At 39.5% G+C, this 15,163-nt stretch overlaps 1 protein-coding gene and 1 non-coding gene across 2 annotated transcripts; one reads left to right on the top strand and one right to left on the bottom strand.

Moving 5' to 3' along the window:
• Positions 1-113: 113 nt before the first annotated feature.
• fkbp7 (FKBP prolyl isomerase 7) lies at positions 114-11,483 on the top strand. Its single transcript, XM_078552014.1, has 4 exons — positions 114-437; positions 5,256-5,407; positions 7,556-7,683; positions 11,041-11,483. The coding sequence occupies exons 1-4, from the start codon at positions 235-237 to the stop codon at positions 11,200-11,202; spliced, it is 645 nt and encodes a 214-aa protein (XP_078408140.1). The 5' UTR covers positions 114-234; the 3' UTR covers positions 11,203-11,483.
• LOC144686992 (U1 spliceosomal RNA) lies at positions 10,718-10,879 on the bottom strand. Its single transcript, XR_013578032.1, has one exon. It is a non-coding gene; the product is annotated as a U1 spliceosomal RNA (small nuclear RNA).
• Positions 11,484-15,163: the final 3,680 nt, after the last annotated feature.

Below are 15,163 nucleotides of genomic sequence, written 5' to 3' on the forward strand. Positions count from 1 at the left end.
ATATTTGGCCCAGCGAATGGGAGTGGAAGAGCGAGTGGGCGGGCAATGTTGATTGACACATAGATTAACCAATGACAGAAAGGGCTGCCGCCCTTGGGTTAGTTGTCGGGGTCACGTGGACCATTGATACGTGGACCATTGATACGTGGCAGCAGAGTTCGAGTTTGGGGAAGTTCGGTAGCTGATGGTTATAGGCCAGGTTATTGCTGCTCGTCAACCACCCTTATATCCAATATGTACCGACGTAGCTCTTTGCTCTTTTACTCGCTGGTTTGTACTGTAATCTTTAATTACATTTGCGCGAAAGTAGAAGAAGAAGTAAAGATTGAAGTTGTATACAAGCCAGAACACTGTGATGTGAAGAGCAAACGCGGAGATGCGCTTAATGCACATTATGATGGTTACCTAGTAAAAGACGGGTCCCAGATTTACTGCAGGTAAACTTTCTTTGAAGCGTTTCTGTCGATGCTTTCCTCCTTACATTTAACCTATTTTGTGCAAGTGCCGTGGTACTTATTTTGGAAAATATACCACGCATATTTAGATAATTTTTCTGTAAATTTTTTCTGCCAATTACATTCTGCACCTTTTTCCTAAAGCAAGTTGCTATTTCATATTCAAAAGCAAAATACTGTGGACATTGGAAATGTGAAATAAAATACTGGAAATACTCAGCTGGTCTGACAGCATCTGTGGTGAGAGAAACAAGAGTTAAAGTTTCAGGTTGATGACCATTCATCAGAACTGGGAAAATTTAGAAATGTAATAGGTTTTCAGCAAATGTAAGGATAGGACCAGGGTAAAGAACAATAGGGAAAGTTTGTGATAGGGTGGGGGGCAGGTGAGATTAATTGACAAAAAGGTTATAGTGCAAGGCCATAAGGAGTGGCAAAGAAACCAGACAAAAGATGCCTAGATGAGGTGTGAATAGCAGAATGATGAACAGATGCTGTCCTAAAGCAAAAATAGGGGGAAAGCAAGGCAGTAAGAACAAAATTGCAAAGAAAATGGGGGCAGAGATTACAGTCTGAAATTGTTGAACTGAGTGTTGAGTTCAGAAGGTAAAGCATCTAATTGAAAAATGTGGTGCTGTTCCTTGAGCTTGCATTGAGCTTTATTTATCAGAACACTGAAGGTGGCTGAAGACTAATGAATTTGCATTGCCTCAATAAGTTAATGGCCCAGATTTTGTAGTCAGCAGAAAAGTAACCGTACTTGCCAGTAATCTTGAAGAAAGCTACCCACAAAGATCTAGTGATTTCTGTGATGTGGTTTTCACTGTTCCTGATGTGAACTTAATTCTAAAACCTGGTGCCCAACGGTTGAGATCTCATCAAGCAGGCTAAGCAGCCAACCACATCCAAGAATTGTTACAGGCAGCAAACCAGGAAGTAAAATGCACTGATTAATCTTCACTTTTTAAAAATCATTTTACAGAGAGCAAAGTAAAGATTAGAACACCCACATGGGAGTATGGCAGAAGATGAAATATCATAAAATTAAATATATATTCAAAACCTATAAAATAAACTCAAACCAAGAAATTTGACATTCCACAAATATAAAATTAATTTTTCACAGTTAGAAAGGTTGTTCAGTAATTGTGAACTTGGTCTACTGCTTAAAAGCCCAGTTACACTTCATTCAACAAGGCATAGCTTTTTGTGTTTTCCTGGTGAAATCAGTAGCACACAAGTTGATGTTCACATCAATTTAAGTGATCTTAAAATACTTCCATCTGCAGGACTTCAACAACACTCTTTAGAGGAACAGGGAATCACTGACAGCAGCTTTTGGGTTTCCGCATTGAACTTCACATGTGCAGATGCCAGAAGTTGCTGTCAATTTCACAATTGTATTGATGGCAAATGCTGATTTTGCTGTCATTACTACTGTAAAATTCATGACAATTTTTACGTGATTTAACAAGACCATTCAACCTCATTAACCTTCTGTGAAGTTGCAGCGTATGTTCTCACCTTTCCTTTTTTTTGATTATTCTTACAAAGGGGGTTACTTATTTTTCAGTATTCAGTTTTGAAGAAAAGTGTATGTACCTCAAATGTTAACCTGCCTTCTCTCTTTACAGACACTGATGCATTTGAAGTGCATTTCCAGTATTTTAATGTTTGTATTCTATAAGAAATCTGTTTTTGTTTGATCAAATTAGCTGTTATTTGTCAATTTATTACAGGTCTACTGTAGGCTTCTCCTCTTTGCCTTTTGCTGTCTGTCTGTTTAATATACTTCTGCTGCATGTACCTCTGAGCTTTCCCAGTAAATGTGTGTGTTTGATTCAGAGGTAACTTGACAGATTTTCTTGTGAGTATGTTGATGCAGAATATATTGGTTTTGATTCTAGATTTAAATCTAAACTATAGCTTCATATTTCAAATAAATCACTGCGTCCCATTTATTTTCAAGCTTCCAAAATTAACAATGCTTTGATCCCCAGTATGCCAGATATATTTTTCCCTCCCTGGGAGTGATGAGTGTACTTAATGCTCATTGGAGATTGCTTTTAACTACAGAATGTCTTGCATATTGCAAATGTACTAAATAACTGACACTACCTTTGAACAGATTAGTACCTCAAATAAACTCAACTAATCTGTGAACAGAAAATCCTGAGGTTAGATTGAAATGTTGCCTGTCACAAACTTGCTTTGTTGCAGTAATCTGTTGTATGGAGTTTCTCCTCCAAGAGGAAAAGAAAATTCTTCTGTTTATTAATCAGAGGGAATGTAAATTTTAGTCACTCAACTGTGTTTATTTTCGCAATTGAAGAAAGGTTTGTGATGGTAAGCAGCCTGCATCAGGGAGCTTAAAATAAAGTTACTAATCCGCTAAATATTATAAATGCATTTTTGTTTTTTTTGGAAATATAAGAATATTTCTGTAAGCTATCCTTTGAAAAACAAAATTAAACTGCTCAAGTGCAGTCAATTTCTGTGTTCTTACACTTAGTTGTGGCCTATTTTGTCAGTTTGATTCAAATTTTAGCTATGGTGGTCATTTCTTTTAGCCCATAATCTACTTTCAGGTTGAGGGAAATTTGGCCTCCCTCAGCTGACCTGTATGTTTCAACTGACATTTTGATACTGAACATAAATAAAGCTAAACATCAGTAGCTTTATTATAGTAATATTAAACATTAATAGGTTAGTACCAAAGTAAACTGAAGACAAAGGTGAACACTTCACCTTTCTCCCTTCTAGTCTGGCTTATTTATTTTAACTTGTTCAACTGTTTACAGTTTATTATCTTTTATGTACATTTCTTCTTTGCTTTACTTATCACCTTTAAAGGTTTTTTCTAATATTGCTCATTTGAAACCAGTCTAATGGCTGATTTTTGCAACCAGTGCTAGCCCAGATTCCATTGGTAGACATGATCATAGATGAGACTAGGTCAATCTCTAAAGAGAGTTATACAATGTATTGAATATTTTTCTTAATTCCTTTGTAGGTAAGTTATAGAACTTAAAATGAATTTCCATTTTGTGTTGTCATCTGATTGACCATTTAACATTTTGAATAAATTGGCATGAGTTGTTCAGTTACCATTTTTCAGCTAAGAAGCTTACATCATGCAGGCAAGACCTGGTATGAAGAGCAATATTTATAATCGTTAAAAAAAGCGAAACTGTAGATTTTGTTGTTTAGCATTATTGAAACAAGCAATGTAACCAAGTAAACCTACAAGTAATTTGTATCTTGTGTAGTAATTGAGAATAGTTTCTGAATTCCTTATTGTGATGCTCTTATTCAGATAAAGTTTTGTTGCTCTTAATGGAGACATTTCTCATCATACCAGCAAGTAGAGCTTAGAAAACAGATGCACACACAATTTGGTACAGTTACCAGAGGCAATACCAGTATAAATGATGATTAAGTATCTACTTATGTTTAAATAATAGTTCTATTAAGGTTGAGGTGTGGCAAGATTTGAACGTCTATCTTTAATATGGGAATGGTACTCCAAATTGACCACAACTGAGCACTGACCCCCAAACTCATGCCACTCCTAAGTAGCATATGATTTTTAAAAAATTCACCCAAGGGATGTGGTCTTCACTGGCTGGGCCAGCATTTATTGCCCATCCCTAGTTGCCCTTGAGAAGGCGATGGTGAGCTGTCTTCTTGACCCACTGCAGTCCATGTGGTGTAGGTACACCCACAGTGCTGTTATGAAGGGAGTTCCAGGATTTAGATCCAGTGACAACAAAGGAACGGCGATATATTTCCAAGTCAGAATGGTGAGTGTCTTGGAGGGGAACTTCCAGGTGGTGGTGTTCCCATCTATCTGCTGCCCTTGTCCTTCTAGATGGCAGTGGTCATGGGTTTGGAAGGTGCTGTTGAAAGAGCCTTGGTTCCTGCAATGCATCTTGTAGATGGTATACACAGCTGCTACTGTGTGTTGGTGGTGGAGGGAATGCATGTTTGTGGATGTGGTGCCAATCAAGTGGGCTGCTCTGTCCTGGACAGTGTCAAGCTTCTTGAGTGTTGTGGGAGCTGCCCTCATCCAGGCAAGTGGATGGGTTCCTCAATGGGTCAGGATTCCTTGTTGTTAGGTTACTGTAAATAACAACATCTCTGGGAGGGGGGAAATCCCTACACTGTATGGAACTTCCATTCTTTACAACATTCTGTAGAATCTCCAACATAAAGCCAAGTACTAATGTGTAGCCCTCTGGCACAGTCCTGCTGCAATATTAGGGATGTACGCAGGCTGGCTGTGGACTTTTGGCCTCCTGATAAGTATCATAATGGTAGAACAAAACAGAGGGAGATTTTTTTACAATACCTTAGCATTGTGCAGAGAAAGCTTCCACATTTTGGTTGACTTTCATCAGCACATCACCAAGTTGGAAAGGAGGATTTTGGAAAGGATGAAGTTATGGGACATGGCTGTGGTGAGGGATCATCTAACTTAGTTTATTGATCATGTAACTATGTTTATGTAGTTTATGGACGGACAGGGAATAGCAACACCTCCAATGTGTATGAATTTCTAAAATGCATTTTAGTATAACAACAAATTAAAATGAAGAAATGTCCTGAGTACATTTTCAGCTTGCTTTGTGGATTCTGTGTGGGGAAAAAATTGTTCTCCTTTTACTTTATATTTTGGTTAAGTGGCCCAGCTTCCCTGTAAAACAGTTTTCATAAAAACTGTAATTTTATTATTTTGACTTATTGAAAGATTCATAACCTGTGGCTAATTGAAAGAACATTTCTTATTTATTCCTACAGTCGTACAGACAATGAAGGCCATCCTAAGTGGTTTATTCTTGGTGTCGGGCAAGTGATAAAAGGATTAGACATTGGTATGACTGGCATGTGTGAAGGAGAAAAAAGAAAGTTAATTATACCACCTTCCCTGGGATTTGGCGAAATTGGCAGAGGTAATATCTAACTGCAATTTAACAGGTTTTCCTGTTTACTTTTTAAATTCCTGTTATTGAAACCTCATTAATTTTACACAAATGAAGTGAAAAGTCCTCCCATTTTAACTTGTAGATCAACATTGAATGTATAACAGAGCACAGCATGTACGTTATTGCTATGAATTTCATCTGTGAAGCAGCCATGATTTAATGCATGCTACTTAACAGTCTGAAACATTTTGGCCAAAAGCATGAACATGATTTCAAAATTTTTGATTTTCTTTGAAGAAATGAGAATCTAATACTGTTGCCTTTTTTTTGCACTGTGCAATAATGCCTCCTGCACTTTTGTCCTGTTATTTATTAAAGGAATGTTTGGAATGTTTTGGGCATAGACCTGATTATGCATCAAACCTAACAATAGTATTTACTATCTTTACACATGTAATACATACTTAAACTTCTGTATAGCCTTGACTAATTGGTGATGCCTCACTTTTAACTGTTTAAAATTTTGTGCAGTTCCTGAGGAGAAGCTTGTCCATCCACACAATCTGTTGATATCTTTGAACAATTATGCATGCTGAGAAAGATGAGACTCTGGTGTTGCTAGAGTAGAACGCATGTATTTATTTCTACACGGTACGTACACTCAAAATTGGTCCTGGGATTACTAACTTTACTAATATTAATAAAAATAATACACTTTTGACCAAGCAATAAATTAACAATCACCACCAGGATTGTGGGTCAAAAAGGAAGCACATCACTGCTTCAGTAACTCAGGGTAGGCAGTAAATGAAACTTCGCCAGCAATGCCAAAGTAGTAAGCACTAATAATAAAAAAAAAATCAAGATTATGGATAAAATCAGTATTAAAAATGCTTTCCATGACAATAGAACTTATTAATGTAAGTATAATAATGGCTTGGTTAGAAGTATGTCTAGAGTAGACAATTTTCCAAAAGTGAGTAGTGCACAGAGTGAGATTAAAATAGGTTATGTAAGGGGACCAATAATAAGAAGGAAAGAAAGGGTTAAACTTGTTTTTCTTTGGATTAATCAGCAAGCTACACCTAGGGAGGTGTGGCTTTCCCTGTGGAAGTGAGCAGTCAGCTTGTTTCTGTTGTGCATACCAGTCTTGAAGGATCGCTATATCAAAGTTTCCTTTGATGTGGGGCAAGCTGCTGTTGGGGGACCTTTGCCTTGTGTCTTTCTACACCACTGATCATTGACTTAATTAGTACCTAAAAATCAAGATTTGTCTAATATGTGGGAATGGTGGTCCAGAATTGGCCACAACTGAGTGCTGAACTCATGCCATTCCTAAGTAGTGGATGATTTCCTCAATAGGTCAGAATTGCTTGTTGTTTGTTGGGTTACTTTATACGACAACATCTCTGAGGAGGAAATTCCTATTATGTGGAACCTCCATCCTTTACAGGATTCTGTAGAATTTCCAACGTAAGGCCAAATACTAATGGCACAGTCTTGCTACAATATTAGGGATGTGCACAGGCCAGTAACGATTTTTGGCCTACTGATAACTATCAAAATGGTAGAACTAGACAGAAGGAGATTCCTTAAAATACCCTAGCATTGTAAGAAAGTAAACCAAAATGGATAAGGTTTCTCTACGCAAATGAAATCATTGGGATGGAAAGGAAGATTGGCTAATGTTATAGGACATGGCTGTGGTGAGGGATTAAAAAGGCACAGTTGCCACTTGAGTCAGGAAACCGCTTTTCAGTCTTATTACATTAAAGACTGTAGCTAAAACTTCAATTCCTAACCTAGAATCATGATTTAAATGTCTGTCTTTAATATGGGAATGGTAATGCAGGATTAGCTATAGTTGAGCACTGGCCCCCAAATTCATATGCCATTCCTAAGTAATGTATGATTTTCTCAATGGGTTGTCTGTTGGGTTACTTTATGCAATGACAACTCTGAAGAAGAAATCCCAAAGCATCAGGCATGTGGCTCTTCTCAGTGAGTTAGAGCATATCATTTTTCCTTGACAAATTAAGGGCATCAACTGCCGTGTCTATATGGATGAAGAAAGGAACAATAGAAATTTTTATACTTATGGGTGAAAATGAAGGCCAGATGTAAACTAAACATATCTTTGTATCAAAGAGAAATAATGTTTGGCTTTCTACTCAGATAAGATACCGCCCAATTCAACCCTGCTTTTCGAAATTGAACTCTATGCAGTGAGACAAGGGCCACGGAGCGTGGAATCTTTTAAGCTCATTGATTTGGATGGTGATAAAAAGCTTTCCCGTGATGAGGTATGCAAGTATAATATTTTTGGAAGGATTGGTTATGTCAAACTTGAAATGATTGGAAGCTTATTCTTCAAGAAAAATAATTTTTTTGAAAGAAAAGCATGGCTACTTTTGAACTGATACACATAGGAAACTTATCACATTGGTGCAAATGTGATCATCTATCTGCAGGCAAATGCTTTGCACTGCTACTGCATGCCAAAAATGGATAATCTGTTTCTAGCACTGACATTAAATTCACCCTGATGAACATACACAATTTCAACTCAAATCATTTCAGCCTACATTGCCTGTTTCAACTCCTTGGGGGAGCGATTTAATTAATCCCCCTCCCCTCCTCTTTTCCCATAGCCCTGTAAGTATTTTCCCTTCCAAGTATTTATCCATTTCTCCTTAGAATGTTAGTATTGAATCTGCTTCCACCAACTTTATGGCAGTGCATTTCAAACCACAACAACTCACTTTTTTAAAGAAAAATGTCTCTTCAAGTCACTTCTGGTTCTTTTGCCAATCACCTTTTAAATCTGTGTCCTGGTGTCGGTCTAGTAAAACTTTTCTGTGCCCTCTCCAAGGCCTTGACATCCTTCCTAAAAGTGTTGTGTTCAGAATTGAACACCATACTTGACCTGAGATCCAACCAGGGTTTTATAAAGGTTTAGCATAACTTCCTTACTTTTGCACTGATTTTCTTAATGAAGCCAAGGATCCATATGATTTTTTTGAACAGCTTTCTCACCTTGTCATGCCACCGTCAAAGATTGGTGTACATATAGACTCAGCTCCCTCTGTTCCTACACCCCTTTAAAATTGTACCATTAAGTATCCTCATTCTTCCAACCAAAATGTTATCACTTCACACTTCTCTGCATCAAAGTTCATCTGCCCATTTTACCAGTCTATTTTTTCTTCTATTTGTTCATGGGATATGGGCATCACTGGCTAGGCCAACATTTATTGTGCATCCCTAACTGCCCTTGAGAAGGTGAAGGTGTGCTGTTGTCTTGAACCGCTGAAGTCCATGCACTGTAGGAACACTCACAATACTGTCCAGGATTTTGACCCAGCAACAGTGAAGGAATGGCAATATAGTTCCAAATCACGCTGGTGTGTGACTTGGAGGGGAACTTGCAGCTGGTGGTGTTCCCATGCATCTGCTGCCCTTGTCCTTCTAGGTGGTAGAGGTTGTGTGCTGTCGAAGGAGCCTTGGTGAGTTGCTGCAGTGCATCTTGTAGATGGTACACACTGCTGCCACTGTGTGTTGGTGGTGGAGGAAGTGAATGTTAAAGGTGATGGATTGGGTGATAGTTAAGCGGGCTGTTTTGTCCTGGATGTTGTCAAGCTTCAGTGTTGTTGGAGATGCACTCATCAGGCAAGTGGAGAGTATTTCATCACATTCCTGACTTGATGCCTTGTAGATAATGGACTGACTTTGGGGAGTCAGGTGATGAGTTACTCTCCTCAGAATTCCCAGCCTCTGACCTGATCTAGTAGCCACAGTATTTATATGGCTGGTCTAGTTCAGGTTCTAGTCAATGGTAAACCCCCCTGGATGTTGGTAGTGGAGGATTCAGTGATGGCAGTGCCATTAAATGTCATGGGGAGATGGTCATTGCCTGGCACTTGTGTGGCATGAATGTCACTTTATCAGCCCAAGCCTGAATGTTGTCCAGGTCTTGCTGCATGTGGACATGGACTGCTTCAGTTTCGGACGAGTCACGAATGGTGCTGAGTATTGTGCAATCTTCATCGAATGTCCTCACTTCTGACCTTATGATGGAGGGAAGGTCATTGATGAAACAGCTGAAGATGGATGGGCTGACGTTACTATCCTGAGGAACTTCTGCAACGATATCCCAGGACTGAAATGATTGTCCCCCAACAACCAAAACCATCTTTTATGCTAGGTATGACTTTAATCAGTAGAGAGTATTCCCCATGATTCCCTTTGACTTTAGTTTTACTAGGGCTCCTTGATGTTACACTTGGTCAAATGAAGCCTTGATACCAAGGGCAGTCACTCTCACCTCATTGCTTGGGTTCAGCTCTTGACCATGTTTGGACCAAGGCTGTATTGAAGTCAGGAGCTGAGTGGTCCTGGTAACCCAAGCTGAGCACTAGTGAGCAGGCTATTGCTGAGTAAGTGCCGCTTGATAGCACTGTCATTGGCACTTTCCATCGCTTTGCTGATGACCTTCTCCTGAAGTTAGTTCTATCTTCCTCATTGTTTACTTTTCCAAGTTTCCTATCAAATAACAAATTTTGAAATTATATCCTGCATTCTCAAGTCCAGGTCACTAATATATATCAAAAAAAAAGAGAAATTGTCATAATCTGACCCCTCGGGAACATGACTATATATCTCCCTCTAGTCTGACAAACAACTGTTCACCATTACTGTTTTCTGTCGCTTAGTTCATATTCAAACTACTGTGTGTGTCACAGTTCACTCAGAAAGTCCAAATTGCTGTGGCCACATGCACTTATGTGTAAGATAAAAGCAAAATACTGCGGATGCTGGAAATCTGAAACAAAAATTGCTGGAAAAACTCAGCAGGTCTGACAGCATCTGTGGTGAGAAAGACAGAGTTAACGTTTCGAGTCCGTATGACTCTTCGACAGTCTCATACGGACTTGAAATGTTAACTCTTTCTCTCCACAGATGCTGTCAGACCTGCTGAGTTTTTCCAGCAATTTTTGTTTCCGTTGCAATTATGTGTATGTGTTGTCAGGAGCTATAGATAGTGATGGTAGAGGCTCCAACTTTCTATCACATGACTGACCAGGAATCTGTCCTGCATTTACCGCCTGCCATTGGTATGTGTTGGAAGATTTTGTAGGTTGATACTCGACCTATTTAGCCAGATTATGAATGCACCTTCCTTGGCCTCAAGTCTTGTGATGGGACTCAAACCTAGAGCTTCTGGTTCAGAAGCAGGAATGCTATCCACTTCACCACAAGACCACCTCATTCACCTGCTATTGTCTCTTTAATGTCATAGATTGGTGAGCAAAATTAAAGCCGATTATGATTTGCAAATCCGGGAAAGTGCGAACACAGTCCCCCACTACCACAAATTTTGCAGTCGAGTATCCTGTATTTGGGGACGTTGCAGGCGTCAGCACACCCGCAGTGCAATGGGATAGCCTTATCCTGGGTGCACAATCTTCATGATCATTGTTTCTCCCTTGTGGTACTTCATCTAATCCCTTTGAAAAACCCATAAATACATCAGCTGCACTACCCTCATCAACCTTCTCTGTTATTTTATTGAAGAATTTGATCAAATTGATTGCCATTTTTAACAAGACCTATAATTGCCTTCTATGCAGAGTTGAAATACATTCTCTTATTGATTTCAGCTGAAGATATATTTGCAAGAGGAGTTTAAGAGAGATAATAGGAATCAAGATCCTAGCTACAAAGATCGTGTCCTCACTGATATAATCATAAGAAATGATCATAATGGAGATGGCTACATTTCTGTCAGAGAGTACAATGTTTTTCAGCATGATGAGCTGTAGCATTTGTGCTCGTAAGATAATTTAGTATCTACCTAACTGAAATGGTGTTTTTTTAAAAATACCGCTGTACCACTGAGTATTTTAAAAATACTTTCCTTGTTACTTCACAACACAAAATATTTTTGCCAAAATGTTGACCTTTTGATACTTTGAAATTATTTTAAACCTAATGTCATGGTTAATATTCATAAAATACTGTGGAACTGGATCACTCCAGTGTTTGTATTGAAAAGAAATATTGGATTGTACAGTGACCATTTAAATAAATGTTTTGAAATGAACAGCTGTATTTTCATGCCTCATTTTTGGGTGTTGACAATTTTAACTACTTATTGAAACAACTGAAATTGTATAACTAATTGCTGCTGTTAGAAAATGCAAACTAATGTGTAAAACGAATGCAAGAGCTAAGGGCACTTAGGTTGTGAAAATAAATCATCCTTCATATTGTTCAGCCAATCCTTTTCTTTAGGGGGCTCCATAAATCAGAAAACCAGAAGAAAGCATATTCTCTGCCTACAGTGTAATTAGAAACACATTGCTCTCTTTAACAGACAGAAGTAGATCTGAAGCTTGTTAACAAAAACACTGCCTTCAGGTTTGCCTGATGAAGGGAGCAAAGTTTAAGGAGTGTAGCAAGGTGATGATCTCTGAGTAAGTGCAGCCCCTTTAAAACCTTCCCTTTCAAGATAATTGCACATGGGCATAGGAGGAGACTTCCCCAGCCAGGAGGTGTCAGCTGTGGCTCAGTTCATAGCACCCTCGCCTTTGAATCAGAGGGTTGTGGGTTCATGTCCCACTCCCGGAAACCAAGAACTGTGATTGTACTCAAAAGAGTTGCAATCTGTGACTGTTGATAACTCGAAAGAGTTTCCCCAGCCAGGTGAGCATAAACGAGGAGGTTCAGATGAAGCGAGTGAAGTGCTTACATTGAGGGAACCACTAGAGGGCACTGACACCAAGGTACAAAGAACACTAACGAGGACAGGGTAATCATGCTAGAATCGCAAAAAATTTGAACTTGACACCAATGGTTGTGATAGATCTCTTTGTTACAGTGTTTAGGTAGTAATTTACAGTTCCGAGCAGATCATAAAACCTGCTAGGTAACTGGACAAAGTAGCCTGTGTTTTCTTGTTTAGCTTCTTTAACAATAGAATGTTAATCTCTGGCCAGCTTATGTCCACCCACAGAAGCTAACGTGTCTTCTCTTATGCTCAAAAGTAATGGTCACCTGAGTCTAAGACCAATAATTTCTGTCCACACCAGCTCAAATTCTGGTTTTCCTACTTACCCAGCATGTTATACATCCTGAGTTAATTGCACATAGTCATTTCCTGCCCTTATCAACATCAGTCCTCTTTGAACTGGAATAATGGGCACCCATTGTTGCATTGATCAGCTTCATTGATTTTTTTACACAGTCATTGCTGTTGTCAAATTTCATTAATAGCAAGTACTTACCAAAACACCATCTTGTTTGGACAGGTGGGTCTTTTTGAAAATGCTGTTTTTATTTTAGAATGTCAAATTACTGCATTCCAGAGATCTATCCTTACAACAGTCTATCGGTAAGTGAATTAATCCATGATTTTAACAGAAGCAGGATCTATTCACTTTGTGACCCTGAAATGATGTGGGTCTTTTGCCATGGCCTGCTGAGGCCACCAATAGTGTAAATGTAAAATATTACAGAAACCAAAAGGGGTGGACAGCCAGGAGATAAGAGGACGTTGACACATGGTGTGATTGAAGAATCACATAGTGAATGGATTAGCCTCATAGTTCCTGTTGGGTTTCAGAACTGAAACAGTGATTTTATAGTAACTTTTGAATACTGAATGAGGTATGCAAAATTAATTCTTACTCAGCGCCTCGGGTGGATGAGTTGCTGTGGTTTCACAATGCCTCTGACCATCCATCTCTGACCCCATTGTTACATGGTTTCTCAAATCTCCTACACTGCATACTACTGGTGGCAGATGCTCCCTGTGTGCGCTCTAACACCTTCAGCAAAGTAGCATCTGGTCCAGCATGCACCATAAATGTTCAAGCAATTTATTTTGGAGCCAAAACTGCACAAGTAGCACCGAGCACCAAAGGTAAACATACTTAGGAGCTGAATTTTGTGGCCCATGACTCCAGTTTAATTTTTCTTCTGAATCTTAAAAAAACACAATTTCCTTCCAAATGGTGTTTATAAAGATTGTACTTTGAATCATTTATGAAAAAAGACACTGGTTTTTGTTTTATACATAAAGCATTAACATTAAGATAACTGTACCTTAGTACATTCAAATCACTCAAAATTGTTTGATTGCAAATTATCACTTTGCCAGAAATGAAGTCAAGGTGCTAGTATCTACTGACATTGGATGTCCCTTCTTAATGCAAAGTTGGCAATGAGGTAGAAATGAGCTCCTCTCCAAATCAGCAAGAATCTTCTGTTCTCTCTAAGTTATTTTACTTAACCAGATTTCTCATCATTATCTACAGGTTGTTGAGTGCGTGTTCCTCAATTTCCACACTAGGTTCAAATAATGTTCTTCCTACAGAGGAAAATGCTGCAGTGATGATGATTTTGCTTCCAGTTCCGTTCATGTGCATGCTGATATACAGAAAGGGTTAAGCTGTCAATCATGGTGCATTGTATTTTTCAGGTACAGGGTAATAGCTACTTATATCAAAGGAAAAGTCTTTATGTATTTGTATCTGCTTTTATATGGATGGCCTAAAGCAACAGTAGGCAAAGCCACAAATGCCTCTGGATTATCTGCTATCCACACTTGGGCTAGAATTTAATGGAGCCCACCAGAGAGGGCCAAGTGGCAGGTGGGCTCACGTAAATCACAGGGATGGCCGTGCGGCCCATTCCCGCTGGTGGGATAACTGACCGCCATTTAGTCAGCAGCAGGAATAGGCTGATGTGGGAAACCCACCCACTGGCTGTTTAAGCTCATTATTGAGCCACTTAAAGGCCGTTATCCCCGAGTCCTCCGGGGTGTAGTGGTGGTTCAGGGATTCGACCGAACTTGTACAGGTCTTCTGTGCCTCCAGAAGGCCACCCAGAAAACCCCACTGGGTTTGCCAGCAGCCTCCCTGGGGGTGTCCATCTTTTAATGGCACAGTGTCTGATCAAAGGATCCGGCATTGGGATAAGGGATGCCTGCTAAAAGCCGCTCCCGCCCTTGTATCCGACTGTCTCTCCACACCCCCATTTGTTGGTGACCCCTCCCTCCCCACAACCCATAAACTGCCCACACCTGTCTCTTGCGATCCAGCTCTAACGATTCACCCTTGGTGAATGCCTCATTGAATTATGGCAACAGCCACTGCTTTTGGTCATACTGCCAGCAACAGAGAGCTGCTGGCCTCCAGTTGGCAGGCAGCTCACAGGTGTGGGATTTCTGCCCTAATGGTGGCTTAATTCTGTGGATGGCCAGTGCTGCCCACCTCAGTGCCTGATGGCACTTAAATAGAGTTGGGCACCTCTTGGAGAGGTGACATGGGTTACCCACCAGTTCTACTACCAGTGAGCTGAACTTGCATCACCTACACTAAATTCTGCCCATGGTTTCAGATTAGCTTCCTACAGTGTAGACGTCTTTGCGAAAGTTGGTAGTCTATAGTTGGGTGATCACTGCCAACTTTGAAATAAACCCTAAGTTCTTTTATTTAACTGATGCAGAATTCTTGTATTCCAGTTCCAGGGATAAACTCCTTTTTGACAAGTAATCCTATCTTGCACGAGTTATTTTATCTTCGTCTGCTGACTTCCACCATGACGTTTCTAGTCAGTTCTCTTGTTGATTGCCACAGGTTGTCCACAATAATAAGGAGACCTATGCCGATAGTCTTGGTCATTCATCACCTCTAAAATGAGAATATCTTGTGGGTCTTTTTTCACTAATTGCAGCAACATACTTATAGATCTCAGCTAAAGCCAACATATGGCTTTATG

The sequence above is a fragment of the Cetorhinus maximus genome, chromosome 11, assembly GCF_964194155.1.
Source record: "Cetorhinus maximus chromosome 11, sCetMax3.hap1.1, whole genome shotgun sequence".
Classification (NCBI taxonomy): Eukaryota; Metazoa; Chordata; class Chondrichthyes; order Lamniformes; family Cetorhinidae; genus Cetorhinus; species Cetorhinus maximus.